A 27,117-nucleotide genomic window follows, 5' to 3' on the forward strand; every position below is an offset into this window, starting at 1 on the left:
ACAGCTATCTGCTCATTCTTTTATTTTATATATATGAAAAAAATCTAATCCTTCCATAATTAATGACAAATCTAAATATGAAAACATGCACAGGTGGGGTGTGAGGTCAAAGGGTGGGTCAAACATTTTGATAGTGCCAGTTGAGTTGAGGAAAGTGTTAGAATGTACGTAATTGGGCCAATTTTTCATTTTTCTTTGCTGGTAGATTTAAGCTTTCGTTATTTCTTATATAAAACGGTGATTAACGCAAATTCATTCGTTTCATTGCGTAATTGTTAACAAAACAAAATTATAACTTGTTTAATTCATGTTGTTTTTTTTGTTTTGTTTTGTTTTTTCCCAGCAGCTGTGAACGCATCACGGGCCCCTGATCCATTGATCGAGAGATCCAGGCGCCGGTGGGACTCCTCGCTGTTTCCACGCCTCCTGCTTTCACTCCCATTGTGGTGAGTCTCCGGCTCTGACACACTTTGCCAGACTTGCAGGAGTTGGAGCGACGACGTGAGGAAGCGAGCAACGCCGAACCAGAAAGGGGGGGAAAAAAGCGTAAACACGTCTACTTTTCCGCATGGATATGCCTCCTATTCTTCGGGGACGTAAAGGAGGCGCGATGGTCTGCGTTGCCGGGAGTACTTGAAGCTCTCACCGGGGAGGAGAGAGAACGCGCACTCGTACTCTCCGCTGCAAAGTTGTAAAAAAAAAAAAAGTTCCCTTGAAGTTCTTGGGGTTTTGTTTTTTTCGACACCAGTTCACTTCACACACGCCGCGTTTCCCCACCTCAGCGCCGCGAACCTCCTGCCATCATGGCGAGGCGGACTGCGGAGGCTCGGACGCCGAGGACTCGCGCTGCTTTCCGGGACAAACACCTTCCAGTCGGCGGCGGCGGTGGCGGCGCGGCGGCGCTTTGGTGGCGGCTGGCTTTGATTTGCTCGGCTCTCTCTCGTGGATACTGCGGAGCCGAGACGGAGTTTTCCATCCTGGAAGAAGCGCAAGTTCTGGCGGAGCAAATGAAAAAGCTGTCCTCGCAGGAGCTGGGAGTCTTCACAATGCAGGTAAAAAAAGAAGGAGCAATTGTTACATTTTACTCATGTTGTATGTTTTTTTTTTTAAACTGGTCCTGACAGAAAGAAGAATGTTATTTATATATATATAAAAAAAGAACCGTTCTGGTGTTATGAAACAATAAGCGGTGTCGTCGCAGGGCTGCAGCAATGCTTTGAAGTTTGGCTGCATGTGGACCGCGGAGCATCAGCACGCGCTCCTCCGGTACATCCTGACAATCAGGGGGAGATTACTAATTATGTGCAAAAAAGGGGCCCCATCATCATGGTTAACAGGCTGTGTCTCCTTTAGCTCCCCGTGTCTCTGCCTGGGCATATAATTGCCTTTTAACTCGTGGATTTTTGTGAACAGCCAGTGGCCCTCTTTGAACGCAGGGGCCACAGAGCCGTCAGGAAAAACCCGGCGTTTGCCCGGGATAATGGTGAAATCACAGATGAGGCCAAATCGCCCCCCCACACCCACCCCAAACTTCCCACGAACGTGTTAATTGCGGAGATGCACCAATCAGTTTGTCAGAGATCGGAACGGGCCGATTATTTCTCCAGCTACTCTGTGGGGATTGGCTGTCCAGATAGTTGCCTGTGATTTTTATGCTTTTATTTTGAGGCGTAGGAGAAATCCGATAAAGCTAATAGTCCTTTTTGCAGGAAAAGAGAATCAAAGTCTGAGTCAGCGGGTAAAACTTAAAATAAAACTGTATTTTGGTTAAACGAAATCGTTAAAAAATGTGTATACATTTCTTTTTATCTAAATGTATTTTAAATAAATTATTTAAAGTAATTCAATGTCACGTTTGATGTCTTCAGGATTTTAGCCCGACCTCATCCACTGAATGCCTCATAATTAAGAACTCAAACGGTTTTTTCACCAGCCAACAGCCTGGTCTCTGTTCTTCCTTTGAGTTTATAATCATCTTTATCTGTCCTTGCAACCTTTGTACATTCCAATGAAATGCGTCCTTTGCGTGTAACCCATCCCGTGCGGTGCATGCAGACCATTTCGGGGCTAAGGGCCCTTGCTCAGGGACCCAGGGTGGCGTTGCAGTCTGTGTGATTCCAACCGAGGAACTTCCAGCCTTTCGAGGATGCAAGCACCCACTTGGCCACTTCTCTTTTTTATTTTTAGATATAAAATTAGATAAAGGGGAGAGGTATGTGGTTTGATCCGTAAATGGGGTTAATCTTGTAATTCCTTCATTTTAGTTCTCCAAATGGTTTTGATTCAAAATGGTTTTCTCTATCAATAAACCTGCAGCACACCCTTCTCTTTTACACGATACTGTCCTTATCAGAAGTAACACACTTCAAAGGCTCAGAATTGGTAGGTGAAACTCAAAAATGCCTGGCTCAGAGGAAACCAGAAATTGCCAAAGAAATGGCTGAATAGTGATTTTCTAGTTTTGGCTTATTTGAGTGGTGGGAGGAAAAAAATAGTATATAAAAAAGGGAAATTCGACATAGCAATCAGGCTTTTTTCCAGTTTAAACGTAACCTACCCATTCAGTTAGCTTTTAACTAATGACTTTTAAAGACGAAGGAGAAAAAAATATACTGTTGTGTGTGTCCTTGAGAGAAAACAAGGGGGTTGATTCCAGCAGAAAATGCTCACTATTTATGCATCAATTAGTAACTCCTATCATTTTACGTCTAGTCCATCAAACGAAAGCAACAGACAGCTGGACTGAACCAAATAAACGGTATATTTGGCGGTTTTGTTTGACCTGGTTCTTATGAGCGGCATACCGTAGCTAGTTTTGGTTTGATTAAAGAAAAATGAGGCAAATTCTTCACCTTTTTTGTTTTATAGATGGCGCTGATGGGTACCAATTCCCATCGTTCTTTTATGTGTGACCTGTTGATTTCAGGGTTTTACCAATTTACAGTTTGTTTGTGAAACGCGAGAAAGGAGAGAAATGCGCTGGATGTTCATCGTTAGAGTTGAAAATAAGGAAATTACAAGATTATCCCCAGATTATCTCCAGTGTGTTTCTAACCTTTATCTGATTTTTGCTAAGCTCAAAACAAAATGCACCAGAGAACAGGTCAGGGTGGGATTTTGTGGTTTTGACAGGTTTAGTGATTGCAGGGGGTGGGTCAGGAATTTTTAGTCCGAGGAAAACCATCTAATTCCCATCTCTTGGTGAATTTCCTATTTTTTTTCTCACTAATGAACGGATTTCTGTTGGAGTGATAACTCTTTAAACAACAACAAAAAAAAAACACCTTCTAACCGTACCCTGTCATGTCCATCCATGCAGAGTGCCATAAACACACCAAATGGCAGGGTGCAGGCAGGGGTGGTGGTTGCTGGGTGGATTTGAGGCAGTGTGAAGGGGGGGGGGGGGGTGTTTTGCACTTCAGAGGCAGAGGAGCTCACAGGCCTCAAGCACAGAGGCAAGGCAGCGAGGGGGGTGTGTGGGGGGATGGGGGGGCCTAGGCCCCAAACGGTGTTTCATCTCCTCTGCCTCCACACTGAGCCGCCTTCATCCCAGCACCGGGAGTCGGCTTTGAGGGCTTCCTCTGATCCCGGCAGATCCGCCGTTGTCACTGCTCATCCCCTCCCCGAGCCCCAGTTTGTGCTCTCTCTCTCTCTCTCTCCTTCTCTCTCTTATTTCTGCCGCTTTGTCTTGGAATTATTCTTGTTTTTTTTTTTTTTTTTCCTCCCTGCAAATATGGAGAATTACCGCCTGTTCTTCTCTCAAATGACAGAGAAGTTGTTCTGTTGACGACAAATGTGCAATTAATTAGAAATAATTTTAGCTTTTGTCGGTCTCACTTTAAACTTTTATGACTGATTGAAAATTCATGCCAAAAGCGGCATTCAGCGTCACTCCGCATTGGGCGGGGGGGTGGGGGGACTCCCCAGAGCTGTCATGTCGTCGTATAAGCTGTGAGAATCTGTCTCGGCAGGAAGCTCATCCGACTGATTGTGATGCTTTTTGTGCTGCCACAAATATAACAGGCATGCATAGATGGGGGAATGGAATCTGTGGGTTGGAGTCTGAATGGAAATCAAATGGGTTTTAAATTAAATGGGTTTAATCTAACTGGATCATTGGGAACCTTTTAGTTTGTTGAGATTCTTTCTTTTCCTTCCCTCCCAATGTTTTGAACGCAGTAAGATCCCTGGACTTTGCCTGGGTCAGTCCTCTCATGCGGCGCATGTGAGAAAGCAGCTGTCCACATCGGACTGGACTTGGACGCAGCGTGGACCTGATCCCACGGGCTTCCTGGTGCAGCCTGGGCTCTGTCCGAGAGGCTCATGGTGAATAAGAAGAGGTGTTTGTAGCATCCAGCTGGTGTGAAAATACGCCAATGTTCACTCCGTTCCGTTATAAATAGGGCTGTGCATAAAAATCGATATAAAGATTAATATCGATATTTTTAAAAACGATTTAATATCGATATTCTGGCTTTCAATATCGATATACCTCCCAACCTCTAGGGGGCGTTATTACAGCGCAACCATTACAGTTCACAGCGAAGGAGAGCAAGTGAGACGAATTTGTGGAACGGCCGACAGGATTTTAGAAGCTCCTTTGTCCCTAAAATCAGATGTTTGGGCACATTTTTGGTTTCTGTGACACGTTAAATGCATTGAAGCAAATGCACTTTATTTTCCTGTTAATATGTCTGTGATCAATAAATAGAACATAAACATAATATTTGGCTGATTTTGGTGATTGAATCACTGATCATTAATTCAAAGTAATAAATATCGATATTGGAATCAAAGCAAGCTGAGCTGTGTATCGAGAATCGTATCGAATCGGCTCATCCTAGATGATACCCAGCCCTAGTTATAAAGGTTAATGTGATATTTGAGAGAAATTTAGCTGAACTTGTCAAAGATATAGAGTTAATTCCTACTAAATTACTGACGAGGCGAGCATTGCTTCTCCTGCTTCTTGCAGTTCTGCTCAGGTATCAACCTTTTCCTGAAATAATTTCATCATTAGCACACGGTGCCTTGCAAAAGCGTGCATGGCCAGGGGCGTTTCCTGGGCCTGGGACCATTGGGGGCTGAGCCAAACTCCTCAAACTACAGAAACACAAACGCATATGCCCAATCTGAGAGAACATTACTGGGGGGGAGATAGCTTTTATTTTAGCTTTCTTGATTATTGTGGCACTTTTATTGAAGCCAGACACTGCAAAAACTACTTCAAAAGGTGTTTATTTTTTACATTAATCTTGACAATGTAAACAAGATCTCTAAAATCAGTATTAATATTAAGACATAATAAAAAGAATGATAGAATTAGTCAATAAGTGACAATTATTTACATTTTTCAAAAAAAGTTGTTCTTCACAACTTGCTCTCTGTCCTACATTGTCTGCAAAAAAGGTAAACGTGAACTGCTTTCAGTCGTTTACAATTTTCAGAAGAAAACATCATGCTGTAGTATTTACTGTACCTCTCTATCATCTGATCTGCCTCTTCCCTCTTTCCCTGCACACTCCATCACTTGTTTTCCTTCTCTCGCTTGCCTCTTTACGCCTTGAATTAGATTTTTTCCTGTCTCTTCCCTCTTTCCATTTGAAGATCAGTGTCTAATCTCTAAATCGATTCTCAGATCTTTAGCGTTAGCATAAAACCGTTAAAGTCTTAATTAAAAACGGAACCAATAAATACTACAAAACAGCCAGGAAAGTAAAAAGAATGAACTTTTCCTCATTTGAATAATTGGGTTATAAACATTAGTATCAAACATCTCACATTTCTTTATATATTTAACAATAAATGTCCTTGTTTCTCACCCCTGCCTCTTTTCACTTACTGTTTTCCCATTTTCATCTGGTTTTAATCATCCGTAATATAACAGAGAATGGCAAGGCTAACGGTTTAGCTAACAGTACAGCTAGCTTCATATGTAGTCATGAATGAGCTGCCTGATAATCACATAAATTCAAAGACATTATGGCAAAAGGGAACTAAAAGTAAAATCTTTGTTGAAATGGCTATTTGCCCTTAACTTGAGCAGGTAAACAAGATAATCTGCCTTGTGAATGAGTATTTTCACCCCTAAAATAAGATAATTAGATACACTGCACTTGAAATAGGATGATTAAGATGAGGTGTTCCTTTTTTTTTAAGTGCAAAACTCTTATTCCGTTGGCAGATCATCTTATTTACCTGTTCAGATCAAGGACAAATACACTCGTTTCAAGAAGGTTATACTTGCTTTTAGGTCTCTTTTCGCTGTGTACAAGCTTTAAATCACTTGTTTGTTTACCTGTTTCATGAGGTGGCTCAGAGTCTTACTGCCACTGCCAGCCACCACGACTGAAGAATTTTCTTCCTATTTTCTTGCCTCATGTCCATTTTTTTTTTTCAAGGGCCACTTAAACCTGGATACATTCGTTTAAAATTATTCTTCTGATATCCATTCTGCATTTATGTTGGAAACATTTAGGGGCTTATTGGTGAATAGATTTATGAAGCAGGGAATTTTCACATGTGATCTTTTATACATCTAATTTGTTTGTTTGCCTCAGGTAGCTAGCCTAGCGCTAGCAGCCTCCGTGTAAACCAGAACAACAAGGTTTAACTCAAACTCACGAGTTTGAAAATGTCAGTGAACACATATGGCGTTAAAAGTGAGGTTTTGGTCGTCTCGCGTCCGCTTGGCATCATAGTTCAGAGATCCAAGCTCCTTGGCTTTGATTCCATGTTGGTTAACTGAAAAATTTCAATCCATCGTTCTTTTTCCTGAAGCGATCCTGTGAAAGTTAATGACATGGCATGTTTGCACCTTGTTTTTACATTTTAAAAACAAAAGAACAGAAAATAAGGACATCGTTGTGGATGAAGGTGGTGTACACAAACTGAACCTTGTTTCCTGATGCCCAGGTATCCTACAACTCAGTATGATTATTACGTCACCCTTTCAAGCCCCCATAGTATCAGACCTGTCAATAAAACATGAATGAGTCCCCGCTTCCATACAACTCCTCTCTGTCATAGTTGTGCCTTTGTTACATTCACTGAAGCCAGGACTTTACAAATCTTCCTTCTTTAATATCATGGGGTATCTCAGTTAATGGCGATTTATTTTATTTATTTTTTTTTCAAGATGTTTCAAGTCTCTCACAGCTCTTCTTTAGTCTGATTCGTGTTGAGAAGGAAGACTAGAAACAGATTCTATCAGGAAAATAACTAGAAATGAAGATGAAGAATTTATTTATTTATTTTTTGTTCCTGCAGGAATTTCTGTGCTGGCTTTTAAGATACAATGTTTGTAAAGTTTGTTTCGTAAATTATTTAAAGACTTTTGTTGTTGATTGAGTGTCCCAGACTCTGAATTTGAAATGTAATTGTAGTTGTCTCCGCTCCACCCATCATTGTTTTACAGCGGTGTAAGCTGAGACAGGCCGGCCCTTCACCGATTGTCCCATTGGACATGAAGGTGTACAGATGACACTTTGCTCTACTTAAAGGTCTTTCTTTTTTCTTCGGCTTTCCTAAACATATCCAGGAGGGTTTTATTTTTTGTTCTCTTGCTTCAGTTGGAGCACAATTGCAGAATTCATTAAAAAGCGGTCTCTCATTGGCTTTGGGTCTCTTCATAATATCTGATAGATTTAATGTGTTTTGACAGTCACAGCTGTTTTTCTGTTAATAGAAATTAAGAAAGCAGCTTCTTTTTGTCCTTTTGTATAACCGGATAAAAGTTGAGCAGCTCCTATTGAGCTTGTTATATTTCATTCTGCTGGGAAGCAAAGAGGCGCCAGGTACACAGGTATAATGGACTTCTCTGCTGGGTTCAAGGTTCAGACTCTGTTAATATTCTTCGGAAGAGTTACGATCAGCCTCACCTGAGCCAAGCTGAAGATTCCCAGGCCTCTCACTTCTGGCAAGTAACGCTGGTATAAAGGCAGCGATTCTCTGTCTAGTTAGACGAACCCCCACTTTTTACTTTTTTATTTTTATTTTTTTTAATTAGGCAGGTCTTGTTTGGTTCTGATCCTCGCAAGCATCTTGAAATGAATGCTGATTGAATGAAGACCCTTGTTAAGTGTAGTAATTTCTTTTCCATCAATATTATCAGAGTTCTGAAAATATGTTCTGAACAATGTGCTTCGATGTGTCTTGGGTAAATCACATCCGTTTATTAGAAGCGTAATTAGTATTTGAATTGTTTGCACCATTTTAGTTCAAAGTAGTCTGTGAACTTTATATTCTTGATAACCATCTAAGGAAGCCTCCATTGCATTGATGGTTTGGATCAAGACTATTCTGTAGAAGTCATGCATTCAAATGCTCGTTTTTACATTTTTCCCAAATTCTTGTCATTGATATTTAAATGGTCTAGTTTGGTGGTTTGTCTCTAACCAGGGTTTCCCCCACCGTATTATAAGCCTGGCAGGCCGCCATGCTTTACTCGCCACTCCACAAGGCTAAGCATTGTTTATTTTAAATGCATCGATGTTTCAGAGCAACAAAAAAAACATCAGTAAAGTTCCCATAGTCAAAAAAAGGTAACACTAGCCGATATTAGCTAGCAGTACACTTCTGTATCCAATTAATAGGCTGGGCTTCGAGCTGCATCACGCAACGCTCCTGGTGTAAGTAAGATACTTTTCACAACAAGATTTCCATCCGACTGAACTCGGAGCTGGGCTTTTGGGTCGCTGCATGGCTCAGCAGGACCCTTCCAACACCTCTGTACAAAACACCAACTGGCTTACTGCCTGGCTGCCCTATGGCAATCCTCGCGGGACATTTAACCAGAATGTATAAAATAGGAGAACTTTTTTATGTACCATATTTTTATGTACGCTTTTCAATTTGAAAATGGTGCACATTAAACATATTATTGATGTTACATCAATAAGTAACCCAAAAAGTCATGATTTATTACATGTTTATTAAAGAGTGAAGATGGAGGGGGAAAGGGACGCCCAGAAACGCTCAGCACTGTGTTCTGGGCTTCCAGTAGTGTTGCCAGGTCTGCCTTTAATCAGCGACTTTGGGCTTATTCATTTTACAAGGTAGAGGTAATGGAGCTGGTTGCTTGTTTTTCTTGCAATAACTGGGAACTCTGGAGAGGCTTCTTGACTTGCATCCTTTTTTTCTTCTAAAAATGCAGCTGGCTGGGCACAGAGGGATATAATATTCTTAAATGCTTCCACAACTGTGTAAAAGTTAATATTTAAGTCATTTATTCTAAACTAAGACATCTATCCTCTCAAACATGCATTGCTCCACCTGTTGGGCATGTAGCGTGTGTGCGTGCGTGCAGCATCTTTTTGTTTGAAGACGTGTGACATAGACTGACAGCTGGCATCTAGGGGCTAGTCTTAGCTTCCTCAAATTTCCTTATTTGTCATCATTATCAGCTAATATTTTTGTTTGCAGAATATGAGTTTGCGCAGCTAACGTTTTCGTTAGCTCCGCCCCCTCCCCCCCCACACTTCTTTTCGCTGGTTCCTCAGCGAGAAGTTTTCCCCAAGATGTTTCCTTTAACGACTGTCGTTTTCTTATTCTGAAGCCTGTGTGTGGCGCCCCCTTCTGAATAGTAGTTGTATAGTCTGTTGGCGCGCACAGTCACTGGATGTGGCCATCTATGAAGAGGCCTAGTGGACAGCTATGGATGACAGCATTTTTACCACATATTCCTCCTGGGTTAGATGTAGACAGATGACTCGCTGTGGCGACCCCTGAAAGTGAAAAGCTGAAAGATGACCATGCAATAGAGCTGACTGGGAGGTATGAATTAGGCCATAGAGCACAGGTGTCAAACTCAAGGCCCGCGGGCCGAATCCGGCCCGTCAAGATAAATTATCCGGCCCTCAAGAGGCAAAAAAAAGGCATCCCATGTCATAAAGTAGAGACGTATATCCTTTTAAAGTGCATAAAGTGGCTAAAACTGTGCCTCCTGTAAGTGTAACTCACCCCAATATCAACGTTTTTTGCAGATAAACTGTATAAACTGGGCCTAATGGTGCTACTTTTATGTTACTGTGCATTTTTTATACTACTATGTGAACTGGAATGAAATTATGAAATGAAAAGTATCATCTATACACGTGCAACCGGCCCTTTTAATGACTTCATGACGCCAAAGTGGCCCCATATAGAAATGAGATTGACACCCTTGCCATAGAGTAATCTACTCATGTCATACTGTAAGGAAATGTGGCTCTTTGACTCCAATAAAACTAGTTATTATGGTTGCATCTAGGGGTCAAAAGCTGTCCTTTTTCATAAGGGTCCACTAGACCAACAAATGGAATTAGGATGTAATCCAAAGTCTATACAAAACAATGTATGGTTATTTAATATCATACATGAGGTTTTAACGTTGTGATGAATATGTATCTTTATAATTCATAGAATCACTGAACTGCAAAGAAAAACAAACTGATACTCAATGGCTTGAATACAAAGCTACAAAGTGGTTGTGGAGGGGAAGTAGTAAATGAAGAAATGTGTGTGTGTGTGTGTGTGGGGGGGGGGGGGGGGGGTTAACCAGGCGGGTCTGATCCATGAATTAGTCGGCAGTAACTGAATATTGAGTATGATTTCCGATCGATTGCAAGAAAGAGGAAATGTTGTTGCACTGCCGCTGTGTTTAGTCTGTAATATTTCTGGTTTTGGGTTTGATCCAAAAGCAGCAGAGCCCAGACCGATCCCTTGTGGTTCTCTTTATCTTGGACTCCAATAGGTTCCAATAAGTTTGTTTTATCAGACACACACTCCCCTGTTCCGTCTTTTCTCCCTCCTCCAGGCTTTTTGTAACCTTCCATTTCTCATTTTAGTACTTTCCTTTTTATTGTCCCTCAGCTGGATAAACACTGGCTCTGCTCTTTATCCTCCCTTTATATTGAACCAGTTGGAGTGTGTGTGTGTGTGTGTGTGGGGGGGGTGGGGTTACAGCATGGCATCAGAATTCCTGGTACGCTCTCTGCAGTAAAAGCTTCAAAGCCTTGGTGCGCCTTGCTGCTCAGCTTGCTCCACTCTCAGCTCTGCCAAGGTTACTTTTACACTCGCGGTCCCGCCGCTTCATCTGCGAGCATTACTGCTTCTAATCCATTTTCTGTTTAGACCTGGGGTGTATTTTTCATGCTTTATGCATGTCCAGCCACATCCTTTAGGTAACAACAACTTGAAATGAGTCAAACATCAGCACGCAGGGTTTTATGCAAAAAGATGAATGCCTTCCGGTGCTCGGGTTTTTGTCTCACCTGCTTTCACATGTCTTTGGGCTGACGGAGCTACAGGTGCTTCCTATTAGTCATCCTTGAACTGCAGCGCCAGTGCAGAAATCGTCGTGCAGCTCCCATAAATCGTGACGAGTCTCGGTGATTTATACGCCCTCGCGGGATTTGCTGAAATCTCTGTGCCTGTGTTCTCTTCTATAACTGTTATTGCTGGGAATGTTTTCTTCTCTCTTTTTTTTATTTTAAACTTCCTTGTTTTTAGGCACAACCCTGGAGTTTTAATTCCCAGGTTGCAGCTAATAAAAGAATACCTTCAAGCTACAATTTTTATTTTTTCCTTGCTGAAGTGTAAATGAGACGCACGGTTGTGAATGTTTCACTTTAAAGTCGCCTGGTTATGGTTTCTGTAAACTGAGGACTTTCTTATTCTGGAGTCCCACTGGGATGTCGGCAATCTTTGAAAACTTAGAATCACCTTCGCATCAACCCTAAAAGCAACAATCTTTTTATATGTCGGTGTGTTTGAATGAGTTGGCTGGCATCCAGGCATGGGAGGGCCACGGAAGATCATTATGTCAAACTGCCTTGAAGCGCCGCGACTCAGTCTCCAGACGCAGGGAAGGTCCGCCACCTCCAGTCTCCTAATGCAAGTGTGATGCAGTGTAAAAGGGAAAAAAATAAAGCCTTTGCATGAACCCAAACATGTAAAATAAAAAATCAGCCATGGAACCTGCTGTGATTAGCTGTTGACTCAACTCTCTGCAGGATGTAGAAGTAGAGTTGTATGCACAGAGTGCGTACAGAACCAAATGTCGTTGCATACAGCTTGTAAATTGCAATAAAAATCAAATTCCAGTATATGGTGCAGCAGTGATTTAAAAGTAACAATTTAAATGTAGACAATGCAGGAGAAGTCGCAGTGTATTTTTAAAACCATTTGTGTGTGCAAAATTTGATTGCGCAAGGGCATTTGTGCAAGAATACAGCTTGTGGATTACAGTAGATTTAAAATACAGTATAGGGTGCAGCAGTGATTTAAAAGTAAAAACAATTGAAGGCTAAGGGTTAAAGGTTCCTCAAAAGCAACACAGCAGAAATCAGAGAACAGATGAGAAACAGTCATTGACAGCCGTCTGTTTAGAAAGGGTTCCAAAGCTAGTCTTAAGGATTTGGGGCTTAACGTATCCACAAAAGACAGAAATGACCGGGGGTGCCAGAATTACTCCAAGAGGGCGTTGAAAACGTAGCCAGGAGATCACCAGTGAACCCAGAACATCTAAGGCATCGCTGTCCTCACGTCTGTTAAGGAAGGCGTTCATGATTTAACAATAAGAAAGAGACTGGACAAAAAACATCATCTTAAGTCAACAAAGTAAATTCACGTAGTTGTCAAGAGTCTTATATTTAAATAATTCCTATCAGAAGTACCACTGATTCTTCCAGAAACCAAACATTCATTTGATAAATCCTTTCAGTCGAGCTTCATTTCTAATTTTATGCCCCTGCAAGCACAGCTCTGTTTAGTTTGTGCTGGACGGAGGCTAAAATGGAGCATAAAGCTGATGTTCCTCCCTGTGTGCACCAGCTGCTGCGCTTTAAATCTCTGTCCTGACGTGGCCAGATCATTTATGTCGCCGCTTTTTGATCCTTTCCCCACATTTCTTAGCAGCAAGAGGGGCCCCTCTGTGTTTGGCCTTGACTGAAAGTGGTTTTGAAGTGTTTTTGCAGCCTCTGCCATCCTTCACATTTTTCTGTCTGCTTATGTTTTTCTTTATTCTTTTTTTTTTGCCCTCTATCTCTTTCCCTCATATCTTGAACCGATCTGCCCTGAAATGCAGAACGTCTGAGTCTAGTCAGAACATTTTCCGGGATAAAATCAGAATGCGGTCAATTAGACAAAATAACGTCATCTGCATGCAAAGCAGGCCCTTTTGATCAGTTTTATCTGTTATGCATCAAAATGCCACTTGCAGTTATCAGGATATTGTGTTTATGAAAATCTTAAATGTGATCCAAGCTTTATTTTCAGTTAACTCGTTATCAAACTAAATGATCTGATAAGACGATCCACGTGCCACTTTCTGTTGTTGTTGTTTTTTTAAAGACCTCCATGCTTCTGTACTTCCATTTTTACAACTGCAGTCATACTTTAGTGTTTTTTCTCATTGGTCACAGTGAAGCCCACATTCAGCTCCTGACAGATGTAGACTTTTGCTCTGAGTAAGCAGAGTTGAAAGCCATTTTGCCGCAGAGCCTATGTGGGGGTGGTCAAAAACTGGACTCATCTCCAGTTGGGGCGAAATCAGAGCTGGAGCTGCTTTGGTGTTGAAGTCTCCAAAGTGACTTTAATCAAATCAGATGCCAAGCTTTTCCTTTGAGATGAGTATTTCCCCCCCTCCAAACTAAAAAAAAAATATCTTTTGGTAGACACAAGGACCTTTTGGAACTAACTGTCTTGGATTCTACCCCACATGAACTAAAAGCAGTCAGATTTCATTTTTCTTTCCCAAGTTGCAGATGGGGAGGTTAATTATGATTAATACTTCTCCAGCATGGAGGAGCAGCAACATCTGGAATTCTCTGTTGACATCTTCTGTGATTCGTTTAAACATTTACAGTGTTTGTGAGCTCTGAAGAGCGGGGTTCCTAAAAGTCTGCAACAGTAGGGAAACGTCGCTTTTTAGGCTTTATGTTTTGGAAAAGCAAACAGAATACGCAAAAGTAGGTTTCAAAACTTATCCCAGTCTTTAAAAGGTGCATCGGTAAGTCAGTGAGAATCAGTTTGTCCTTTATTTATCCACATATCCATCTGTACATACTTTCTTCTATCAATCTTTCCATTCCTCACTTTGTCTTTCTTTTTTGTTTGCAGGTTCCACATTTAAAACCAAGGTACAACTACCATAAGATTCATTATTCATTATCAAAATAACTAAGAAAATAAACCACATTTAATGATACTCTTTCCAGACACAGAGCCTAATTCAAAAATTTGAGGATTTTAAACTAACCTCTTGAATATTTTAAGTTGATTTAATAACCAATTGTCTCTCTTTTTTTTTTAACCAACTCACTTTTTTAAATGATACTGCCTTCGATTCACCTTTGAATTCTAAACTGACCAGTCAGAGATTACGTCATCTTCACCTTTTTGCATCCTAGTTTCCTTCTTGTCGGGCAATACAGCCGACCGGAGTCTCAGAATGCATTTTAAAGTCACATTTTTTTGCAAAGTCTTTGTCTTTTTGTAAAGCCGCGCTGAACCGTTCAACTGAACACGAAACGCTAAACAGTAGGGTTGTCATTTAGTAAATTATTTACTGCTCGTTTAGCCACTGTTATAAAAATGACAATAATCCAGTTCTACGTCGTTTTATGCACATTAGCAGCGGCGAAACATCCAGTTTTATGATTACTGAAAAGCAGTGCATGTATGACGGACTAAACGCTAAATAAATAATAGAAAATGCTAAAAACAGACCGTTTCACTAGAAATGTGCGGACGCGAGGTCAGAAATGCTACAGACTACCGAGGACAAATGGAGCGCAGCATGAGTTTCCTGTTTCTGATGCACCTCTTACCTCTGTTTCAGAGGAAATGGACGTTTGCTGTTACTTTGTCTGTGTCTTTTCACTTTATGTTCATCAGACCCCTGCAGGCGTTACTTAGTGCACTGCAACAGAACTGATCGAACCAAAGGCCGTCCTTCAGCAGGCCAGTCTCTTGACTGGCCGTGTGGGCCCAGAGTTAAAACAGAGGTGGGGGATTGTGATAGAATCCGCTTTCGGGGGAACAAGCGACAGAACTTAGAGAGCAGCTCCCTCCCCCCAGAAGAGTTGGATTTGTTGCTCTCCCATCCCCCTCAGCACGCACACACACACACACACATTCACACACTGCTGCAGAGGAGACTTTGCATTCTCGATGAGGAGAGAGTTGAAACTCCCGCTGTGGAGAAGCACATTGCACTTCTTTTTCTCGCAGTTTTTTTAACACCCCTTTTTCCTCTTCCCGTTTAGGTCTGCTCTTTCTCACACTTTCACCGCTAAGTCGCATACAGAAATCTTTGAGGGTTTTTTGTTGGGCAGCGCCTTTCTGAAGCTCAAAAATCCGTCCAAACTTTATGCCGGTTTGGATTTTTTGGGGGGATGGGTCGGCTAGTTGCATATTCTTGGGTAGAGATGTGACCCTGCATATGTAACAGCAGCCTCTTAGGGTTGTTCCCCAAGGCAGAAAACTGGAGGAAGAAGAAAAAAGAAGAGCGAAATTAGCGGCATGGTTTGAGAGAGAAGAACGATTCCAAGAGATTTTATGCAGCCGGTCCAGCCTCGGCATGGCAGGCTGTCACGCAGCGGAGTCTGAGACACATATAGAAAAAAAAGCAGTCAGTGAAGTCTGTTGTCAGCTTGTGAGGAGTTGAAGCACTTCTCAAAGTTCAAGGCCTTGGAGGTCACCTCAGTGAGGTAAATGTCTTTCTGCAGAGCCTTTTAGAAGTCTGCTGCCACATAGTTGCTTTGCATCATGAAAAATTTAAGCCGGACCTGCACAATACATACATACATACTGCTCTGTTTGGTTTTAAAGGCATTGGAAGCAAATGTCTTTTAAACTAAACTGCCTCCAGGTTCAGCCAGGTTGCCAATAACATACTGGCTTCATTCAGTGATGCATGAAATACTAAAAAAAGCTGCTGCTAAAATGTTTTACGTTTTTTTTGTGCTCACGTGGAACAGTGTTCAGGCTGGGCAGAGCTGCCAGCTTCTGTGTAAGGAACCTAGAGTTATTCTTCTTAAAGCTTTGTCGCCAGTCTAAGATGCTTTCTGCCTCACCGTCACTGGTTGTGTCTTCTGTATGTCCACCGCGCCGTCGTGATCCTCTCCTGCCTCCTGGTGCTGCCGTGTCTTTGGGTGGTGGTGTGTGAAACGGTGTCCTCTGCTGTTCCGTCTTTTTTTTCTTCTTCTCTACCTTTTGAAGATGGATCAGGAAGTGACCCGGGCTGATCAGTTGAACTTTGCCATCTCTGCCTGAGCCTCAGTAAGACAAGGCTGGTCTGAAGATGAAAAGATGTGCAGTGTTTGTATTTTGCTGGAGGAAAATGGCAAAGTCGGTTGGGGGGGAGGATGACGAGGGTGTTATCGCTTGGTAATTGGGAAGCAGAGAGGAGCTGCTGGGACTTGGAATGTGAGATAAAACATGGCGAGGCTAAAACATATGAGTGTAAATTCAATTGGATGTTGTTACTGCAGGAAGAAGAATCAAAGTTATCCATTTCTAGTTCCGCTGAAGTTTTTAAATTTAGTTAACGGGCACACATAGATGTTCAAGACATTAAAAGGAAATTATTTTCTGTCACATGTTAAGATGTGTGAATTTCGTTCTGGCTGAGAGAGAGCAAGACTTTGAGCAGATAACAGGAAGACTGAACGGAATAAGGTTTCATTCAGAACTCTTATGTCTGTCGTGGGACTTTCCGTTTTGGGAAATGTCTGAAGCGTTTGGGAGACTTCATAGTTAACGTAATATTCCCTACTTTCTCTAGGGAATACACACAGAAACCTCTGTTGTAGTAATTTTAGCTGCAGGCATCATAATAATTGCTTGTATAAAATATTAAAGACAGCTTAAAATGTCACGTCTAAGTCATCTGGTTTTGATATAATAAGATTCTGCTTGACTAGAAATAATCATATTCTGCTTTTGTGGAATTGAAAAGCAGTTTGTTTTTAAACGGAATAATTATATCAAACAAATCTATGTACCCATGGGTAAAAAGAAAAGAAATTTAATTATATAATATATTCTTTATGTGGCAGCTTTTTTCTTATACTGATTCAAATATTGTTTTCAATTTATTCACAGATGTGTAGTACAAAATAACATATAAAAGTGCAACAGGTCACAGGACAAAGATATCTTTCCAAATGTACAATATATTTTAATAAACAAATAGTAATACCCAACATAATAGTTGGGATAATGGGAATGCAGATTTCCTATTAAATACATTTTGTATTGTAACTGAATGACTGGAAGATAATTGCTTTACAGCAAATATTCCCAACTGTAAATTTAAAATGAAAGCTCATCAAATCAAACATTGAGTGTTTGTGAAATCAGTTTTGGCAGTTTATCTGCAAGGTTTTGTAATTTAGCAGTCGGTTTGAAGCAGGGTTTTACAGTCCTTGGTAGCCTGCGTGCCTCAAAGTTTCTTTTCCCGTATGATTAGCTTGGTCTCAGCATTGCTGGTTGGTGTCATTCCAGTTTTTCTCCGTATTTCTAGTCCAGATGTTGGCACGTTCAAGCAGCTGGAATTGGCTTCTGGCATCTCTTGGCAGTTTTACCAGAAAACCTGCCCTCTTTTCTGTACATTTGCTGCAACGTGGTGGTTTCTAATTTTAGAATGTTTTTAAATGCAGGGTTTCAACAGAATATGTCAAACATAAATTTGTTGGATCACAATGCCATGTCATATATAATTTGAGGGGTATATGTTTACCCTGCTCGCTCTTTTTCTTGCTTACACAGATAAAGGAAATAGTTTGTGTATGAAGGACTATAAATATGGAGTTTGTAAAGCGTTGTGAAATTAACATGATCAAAATGTTAAAATGTAGTTTTCGTTGCTTCCTTTCTCTGAAAAATAATGCCAGTTTGTGTTTGACACCCAGCCATGTCGCTGAGTTTATTTTCTTCGAGTGGAACGGCCTTTTATGTTTTTCAAAGGTTTCCTCCTTGAAGCCTGAGATGAAAGTCAAACTTGTAAGGTCTAATTGGCCAGACAGGCATGCATTATCATAGCAATATTAGCAAAAACCTCTGCTGTAAATCCAGAGATGCCATTTTAGGGGTTGTGGAGACTTCTTTTAACATCTTGTGTCCGGCTTTTGGGATGAACTTCCTCAGGCTGACGGACCTAGGCATGTTGAAAGTCGTTTGGAATATCCTCCAATGTAGACCATTTCCCAGAAAGGGGAAAGGCTGATTACAGATTTTTTTTTTTTTTTATCTCTTACCAGATGCATAAGTTGCTACGGTCTGCTTCCTGAAGGAAAATTTCCTTCAAAATGCTGAGTAATGATTCACTCATGTGCACCTTATGTGATGTGTTTGATTTTAGCCAAATTTAAGTATGAATTAATGTGGGGATGTCATAATTTATCCCTTACTAGAAAATGCATTTTATAACATAATTCACAGAAAAATGCTTTGGTTCAAATGAATATCTCTTTAACTTTTACTTTTACAGTATCATTACATTGATATGAAATATCAAATATGTACTAATATTTCAGAAAAACACACACTGAGGCAGGCGTAGGATGTCCTACTTTTTCACATGACTGCATGTCGCCATTATATTGCGATTTTTTTATTTTTTATTTTTTTTCTTCCCACGTCTAAGGAATGTCAAGCGATGCACTGTGATTGACGAACTGCTGCAGCTAAAATGCCAGATGGGGAAATTCTTCTTTGAGGGCCTCAGTCATACGTCTCCTTCACATGTCGCAAGCCAAGCACTGCGCTCCCATACTCGTCACGTTTATGACAGCAAAGCCGTTTTTCATTTACATACCAGGAACTTGTGAAGGTCCTTGGGAAGTCCCACCCCCCCCCCCCCCACCCCCCTGTTCACACTCGAGATTCTGCACACGCCGATGATTGAATTGTGAATCTGAATGGGAGAGAGATTTCCAATGTTCAGACAGCCCAGGAAGACCAAAAGACTGATGCATATTCAGCCTGTCCCCCCACCCATACCCATCCTCTACGTAGTTGACATGCTGGTGCAGAGGCCCTGTACACAGCTCTGTGTGTGCGTGTCAATGTATTTACCAAAATATCCCCCTAACAAATAAACCCCTTAAAAAATGTCTGGTCTGAACATCAGCGTGATGTATTTTTATTTATTAATGACAGCTATTTTTATAGGATTTCATGCTTATGTAAAGGAGATTAGTGCACATAAAAATAAACGGAATCCCGTCATCATCCGTGTGTGCTCCACTTAACGCAGAGGTATTTAATGATGAACTGAAAACGACAGGGAATTTGAAATGTTCTACTACTCTGTAGTGTTCAGCTATGATAAGAATTTAGTGCCTTCTTAATATGCATGTAAATGTAGATAAAAACAAACTAGCACAGATAACACACGTCTCCAAATCTGTAAAGTTTTTAAAACAATACATTAGGTAATGTATAAACACAAACACATGTATACACTGCTCAAAAAGTTGAGTAGCACTTTAAAAGCACATCAGATCTCGACTAGAAAAATAAAGCGGGCTGGATAATCCATACTGACATGAATGGGTAATGTGTTAGGAGCAAAAGGATGCCACATCATTTGATGAAAATAAAAATCATTGTCCCACAGACAAAGTCACAGAGGAAGTGAAAATTAAAATCTGATATGTGGCAGGCTGGTCCAATTTGCTGAAATGTCATTGTAGAAATTGAAAATAATACCCAGTTGTTGGTATGCCTCCTTGTGCTTGTATGCATGCCTGACAACATTGGGGCATGCTCCTTGTAAGATGATGGATGGCGGCCAGGGGTGTCTCCTCCCAGGTCCTGACTAGGGTGTCCCTGAGCCCCTGGATACTCTGAGGTGCATCCAGGTGGTGTTGGATGGACCTTAACACAATGTCCCAGAGATCTTCTATTGGGTTTAGATCAAGGGAGCGTAGAGGCCAGAGTGGTATAAATTCCTTCATCCTCTAGGAACTGCCTGCATACTCTTGCCACATGAGGTCGGCCATCATCATGTACCCAGAGGAACCCGGGCACCATGGATGTCCCAGTGTGTTTTGTGTCTTTACTTTAACATCTAATTCTACTAAAACCTTTGAATTTCCTTGAAAGGGCTTCTGACAACGTTGAATATGCAGGTTGTTGTGCTGTGAATCTTAAGTAAAAAGACCTTTTATTGTGTAAAGTTAAAATTTGTTACTGCTTCTGTCTTTCTAGACTTGTTTTCCGTGGGTGATGTTTTCCATCCTCACCACAGCTCTAGCTAATGAGCTCATGTCATAGAGACTAATGCTTTCTTACTCTAAAGCACTGATTTTTCTTTGTGCAGAATAATTTTATGCCACGATTGTGTACCGTATTTCAGAAAATTCCAAATGCATCAGCAAAACGGGCCGTTCCACTGAAAGTTGTCAAACTTGTGCTGAAATTAGACCGTGAGCGTAACGGTGCTACATCCTAAGATAACAGTACGACATGCACGTTTGAGAGCAACATAAAACTCATGCATCAGCGAAGTTGTAATCCGACCTGGACAACAGACATAAGCTAGCGCTAGCTGTTCTTAGCTTCATGGACAGAACATTAATGGGGTTCTGTCGCGATCTGAGCTCTCCCTTTAAGCTGCACGAATGCGAACCAAAACAGTGAAACAACACACAAACGTGTAATAGTGCATGGTAACTTCTGAGAAATCCAGGTTGCCCCTGTTGTCTCATCTTTGTGTTGTTGGTTCCTTGAGATAAGCATCATTTTTAGGCTACTGCCTATCCAGGCATTTTTGAAAACGGATCACAGATTCACATATTATTTATTCATGGCTTTCCATCTCCGGACACTTTAATTTCCAGATATCCCGTTTAATTAGGAAGAGTCATCATAATGGAAAATTATTTTATTTTATTATTTTAATGTCGTACTTCAGTCTGTGTTTCGTGCTTTTCTGGGAGATAGTCTATAGAAACCAAATGTATTTTTTTCTGTGTTCTGATGTATTTTAATAATCCAGGTTGAAATAACAAATTGAGTAGGTCCTCTGGATGGGTTCTTCTTTGTTAGAACCTTTTCATCTCTTCTCCAGTCGGAGGAAACAGAAACTGTTAAATGGATGTTGCCGTGCCTCTCTTGCATTTTACTCTTAATACTGATGTCTCTACCACATTTATTTGTTTATGCACAGTTGACTGATTATCCTCATCTGTTACTGTTCATAACTTTCTCTACAATTTGATTTATCCGCTGCAACTTGTCTATAACCGTCCATGCCCTATAGATGCAGACACTCCAGTGACTCTTAAGCTGCTTTTCCCTATGTTATTGTTTTTTAATCAGACTTATTTATACTTTATTTTGTATTTATCCGTTTTATTTCTGGGCCCGGCAGCCAACAGTTTTTTTTTTTTTTTTTATAATTCTCGCAACACTGTGCAAAGACAAATAAACTTATCTTATAAATGTGATCTCTAAAAGCATATTTGTAATTAGGACTGTACAGTTTTAGCAAAACAATTACTAAGTTTACCATGAAATTGATTGCCTTTAAGTCGATCATATTTTCCTGACAACTTTCTATTTCCCCCATCACCACATTGCTATCCTGGGGTTTGTTGTCTTGGTCACTAATATCCACATTAAGTGTGGGCATAAAAGGCAGTAAAGGTTCATGCAGCTGGTTAAGTACATTATTTGTATTCTGAATTGAATATGTGGCACATCATAATATGACCTAGCAAACGTTGTATCCAAGGAGTTCTTTACTGCTGTTGCGTAGTAATTTGCCACTTTTGTAAGATGCTGGAAAATCTTTATTTTATGATGAAATTGCTTAAAACGTGCTTGAGTTGGACTTTGTAAAAGGTGCAAGAACTGGGGAAGTAACCGCGTGAAGACCTCAGTTTAAAGGTCTTCCTCAGTGCATGGAGATGCACTCACACCTACCTTAATGTTGAACAAGCTCTGCACTGGTGGCAACACAGTTTTCTAGTTAATTTCTCAGGAGGAGAGACCATTTGGCCCTTTTTGGATACTCTTGAATTCATTAAAGCCTCATTTACTGTAACTTGAACTTCTTGACCATGTGGAACAATGTCACATGTGACGTCATGTTGATGCAGAATGTAGATACTCTGAAATCAATCCAGAGTATTTCAAGCTTTCCTTGTTCTTATGATTATTATCAGGAAAAAAACATAGAGGAAAAAGTGGCTTTTTTTGGGTTGTAGCATTGTTTTTCTAGTGATTCACTTTGGCATTGCACAATCTGACAATATAATGTGCCAACACTGCAATTCTGTAAGAACGTTTGGTCATGAATAGATATGAACTACAACAAGAGTGATTAAATAACCTGATTTCAGTTTATCTTGGGGTAGTTTTTGAAGCAGTTTCCATTTTTAATACAGGCATAAGGTGACGTTTTTTCAACCTCAGCTCCATACCGCTCACATTCAAACCTTAGCAACCACCACAATATTTACAGTAGCCTTGTGAACACATTTGAGGTAATGTATGTTCTTTCGTCAGGACGTTTCTCTTTCAGCCAAGCAAAAACAAGCCAACAAAGATCGTCAAGTCAAGGTTGTTGAAATTTAGCTTTTCAAAGGTAAAACCTCTATTATATGATGCTTAATCCTCTCCTCAGTCTCCGATGATCAGCGAGGGTAGGTGCCCTGAGAGTACATGTGTTCGAGCAAAGCGCCCCGTCTGCATAGAGGCCTAATAACACACCAGACATGAGCTCACATCTTGCTCAGAAACCCGAGGAGCAGACCACCCCAGGAATCTTTTTTTCCCTTCTTACTGACTTGGTCCTTTTATGCTTATCTCTAAATTATCTCACCATACCCTTGCTTTTTACTTGCTGTCCCCTAACACCCGCCTGCCATTGTTGTTCCAGCTGTTAATCAGCCTAATACAAGGGCCATAGTTCAGTTTGATTGGATCCAGGCGGCGTTTATATGAGCTCATTCCTGGCTGATTATTTATTAGCATTTGCGCTAATGTCGGTGCAGAATATACACTGTTTTGTCTCTTTGTGTTCAGAGCATTTGAGAAGATTTATCTGTATATCTCTACACATTAATGCTTGAGAAAGCCTTTATAGATGAGTTCATAGCATAGGAATTTCACGATAAACCAGAATAGCTTATGCAGACGGTCCAGGCCTCCAACCCCCCCATCAGACCATCTTTTTACTTTGCTAAGAAAGGGGCTTTCTTAACACAAACCATATATCAAAAGCTTGCATTTTATTGGTTTTTCTGCCATTTCTTTTTCTTGCCTTCCTTCTTTGGATGGTGTTCATAACCATTGTTTTGGTTCCAAGTCTTACTAAATGAATTGTTTTAAAGTTTTGGCCCTGGAAGGGAGGCAGCTGTTATGTTGTTGACATCAAGCTGGATTTTCAAGGTCTTGGTGTTGTCATGGACTTAACTACGTTTTCCTTGTCTCAATGTAAAAAGCCTTGGACTCTAAATTTTTTTCCTTAAGACCACAGTTGCATTAACATCTTTTTTTCTTTAAACTGATTTTTAAACTCCAGACTGTATTTAAACAATCATTTTTAGCTGGCAAAAAGACAACGAGTAAGGATGGTATCGTTAAGAATTTATCCATACTACCACTCTTAGTGATACTCCTTATCGATCAGGTATTTTATCAGTACCATTATCAATACTTATTTTTTTAATGAAACAAGAGTGTAAAAAACACAAGTAAGGATCACTGGCTGTTTTATTTTTTTGTTTTTGTTTTATTTTTAAACCGTTGGAACAAAAGAAAAGTACAGATAAAGAAGTACAAAATATTTTTTTTTTTTACAAAAATAGAGCAATTAAAAACATTATATAAATAACTTGTGTGTGTATGTATGTATGTATGTGTATATGTGTGTGTATATATATATATATATATATATATATATATATATATATATATATATATATATATATATATATATATATATATATATATATATATATATATATATATCGCGTTTAGTGTGAACAAACCTTAAGGAGAAAAAGATCGGCAAACCAATGTATTGTTTGGGTTCAGTATTGTCCAGTTAGTATTGTCCACTTTCATGTCTTAGTTCCACACCTATTTTACACCAAAAAAACTATATTCATAACAGTATTTTAGAACATTTTAACGTTTTCTTCTTAATCTCTATAAACTCCACCTGTCAATGTGTTTTACAAATATTTCTTATCAAAAAATGAAACCCACTTGTTTAATTTTAAGGATGACGGGCGCCACAGTGTTCTAGCAGTCATTGTTTTATCATGTATTTCCTGTGGGTGGTCAGAATCTGCATGCGTGGCTTTTAAGACCTTTCAGTTTCTCTACTGAGGCTCTCTGCATCGTAAAGCAGGGTACCCATGCTTTGTTGCTGGTATGCAGGGAAAACTTGGAAGAGAGACGTGTTTACTGCTTTAATCATTAAGTGCTTTGATTTTCTTAACTCTGACAAGTGTTTGTTATAGCAGCAAGTAGCAGTCTTCCCAGGTCTATCCCCTGACTGTCGGTTCAGCATTGGCTAACTTATTGCTATGGCAACAGCAGTAACAAGAGGGCCGACTGTTGCTTTGAACCTCTGGGTAAGGTGTGAAATTCCTTAATTGGCTGAAATTCGCAAATTGCACAAGATTCCACCTTATCCAGAGAGGCATGGAGTCTCCAAAGTATAACCATGTATAAAGATAGATGATAGAGACAGAAACATAAAAAGATACAGATGGATAAATAAGAGAAAGGTTAACAGAAACAGAGGATCTCAAATCCCATGACTTATAGAGCCATATGGTCTAAGTTAGAATGGCCTAGTCAAAGTCCAGAGCTGAATCCAATTAGGATTCTGAAAATTGTTGTTCACAGCTTCTCTCCGTCTGTCAGAGCTTTAGCTGTTTTGCAAGCAAGATTGGGGGAAAGAGTTTAGTTTGTAGACCAGCAAGCTAACTCAATACAACTGATTGCTTAAGTCTGTGTTAGAATCTGTGAGTAATTGATACTCTTCTACCCCGTAGCTCCATGTATGCGCTGTTTATTGTTTGAACGCAAAAGCAATAATTTATGAGCCTTTTGATTGAGCGAATCTTTCATGCTCTCCAAACAATGGCAGGATTTTCTCATTATGTGGTCCGTTTTTTGGAATAACTTGACTGCTGTGTGCAATGCTTTGTTTTCCTTCTCTTTCACTGCAAGATTTTTATCACCTAATGGAGGTGCTTAGGTATGCAGCTTCGATTGCTCCGCGGAATCTTTTCACTCAGGCTCCACTTTAACAGCGAGTTGTTACTCCCACAATGCATCACAGAGCTGGCGCTGCTGCAGATGCAGGTTGTGTGCATGTTGCAGCTTCCAGGCTGAAATCAAGAAAGACAAATGTCAGATATTCCATTGGAACCTTCAAAAGGTTTGCAATGCATGATTTCTGAAAAGCTTTATTAACTTATGCTTTCATGGGTTTGGAATGCATTTAGTACTTTGTTCCAAGTTTAAGTCACTGTATTAAAATTAGTTTTCCTAAAGTTTTATTCAGTGCAATTAGTCTGACACAATTAATGTGTGGTTGCTGTGGCTCGAGGCCCTGTTTTAATGCTTGCATTACTTCGACTTCAAAGACTTTATGCGGTAAACAACTGTAAGGTGATGGATTGTGTCCAATGCTTGTAACCACATGCACTTGACAATTGCTCTCAGTGGCAAACCCAACAGGTTTTCCTCAGAGGAAAATTCTGGAAAACCAAGGTGTCGTTCAAGTTTTCTGTTTGCAGAACTTGAGATGGCTTAGTGCAAAGTATGTCTCTAGTTTTTTTTACTGTCCATTGATGCGTTTGGCATTTTCCAATGCAAAGTATCGTTTGCACATAGAATACAAAACAGGAAGAACAAATGAGCCTCATTTACCTTATTTCCTTGGTTTTTGTTGGGATTCACAAGGCACACCATTCCTTCAGTCCTTTGTCTTGCGAATAATGCTCATGAATTGTAAATCGTCTGCGCCGGTTTGACACCTTCAGACTACAGTTTGTGGATTGAGGACAAAGCGTTACCCAACACATTTTCTATTCGCTCAATAAACCACAGAATAACACACAGGGCTTCTTTGCAAGGTGCTCGCCTTCCATCAGTGGCAATTTGTGGTCCAGTGTTCTGCCAAAGTGCTTTTTATTTGGGCTGAGAAATGTAACCATCAGCCACATTGAGATCAGCTTTAACTCCTCAGCCTCTGCCACTTGGTGTAGTATCAAGCTTTTTAGATGCGGTCCATTAAATTGCATTTTTACCAAGCGCCCGGCAGTTCCAGATGCTATAATGTGTTCTTTTCTAGGAATAAAATAGGCTCTATTCATTTTGTACTTTATTTCCTTCTGCCAGGGAAGTTTTTCTTTTTACATTTAAGTGAAGATATAACTGAGCTAATTGTAATTTGCCCCCAATCGGATCCATACTATCTGCTCGTCCACTGAGAGGAGACCCTGGTGCAGAAACAGAGTATACGTCATCATCTAATATGGATATTTTTTCATACATTTGGGACCCAAGCTGTATGAGAGCTTTTGCCAAGACCACAAGGGTATTAAAAATAGTGATTAAATGTGTTTGGAACTTAAAAAAAGTTTAGAAAACAGATAAAATGATTTCTGAATTTTAATACATTGCCTGAGATACTGTATACCACAAAACAAACTGTGCCAAAAAGACAGTTATCAGAGGCACACAAAGTGAACGAGATGAATACGTGATTGAAGCTGTGTGCGCACCACCATCAATTACATGTAGCGGAAACACTGACCTCTCACACCTCTGGGAGTTCTATACCCATCTAGAACTCTGAGGTCTACTAAACAGCTTCTCCTTGTTCTTAAAACAAGGCATTAAAAACAGAGGTCATGGAGTTCGAACTTTGAAATGTCTTAATACTGTGATTCATGCTATGCAATAAAAGTACACTGGATTGATTTTTACCTTGGGAGTGTAGTGGGGTGTGAATACTTTTTGAGGCCAAAACGGCAGCAACCTGAATTTTTAGAAGGTAGTTTGACACAAAATTATTCATCAATCAGTCAGAACTCAGTTTAGTAATGAATTGTCATTTCATTGAATATACGACATGAATTGGCGCTTTTTTTA

General features: G+C 40.2%; 1 protein-coding gene across 1 annotated transcript in view; it reads left to right on the plus strand.

Moving 5' to 3' along the window:
- Nucleotides 1–364: 364 nt before the first annotated feature.
- cachd1 (cache domain containing 1) overlaps nucleotides 365–27,117 on the plus strand; it is a 107,475-nt gene continuing 80,722 nt past the window's right edge. The window contains exon 1 of the mRNA XM_012878071.3: nucleotides 365–1,052. Within this exon, the coding sequence (XP_012733525.2) occupies nucleotides 804–1,052 (249 nt within the window). The 5' untranslated portion in view covers nucleotides 365–803. The remainder of the gene's footprint in view (nucleotides 1,053–27,117) is intronic.

The sequence above is a fragment of the Fundulus heteroclitus genome, chromosome 9, assembly GCF_011125445.2.
Source record: "Fundulus heteroclitus isolate FHET01 chromosome 9, MU-UCD_Fhet_4.1, whole genome shotgun sequence".
In the NCBI taxonomy this organism is placed as follows: domain Eukaryota; kingdom Metazoa; phylum Chordata; class Actinopteri; order Cyprinodontiformes; family Fundulidae; genus Fundulus; species Fundulus heteroclitus.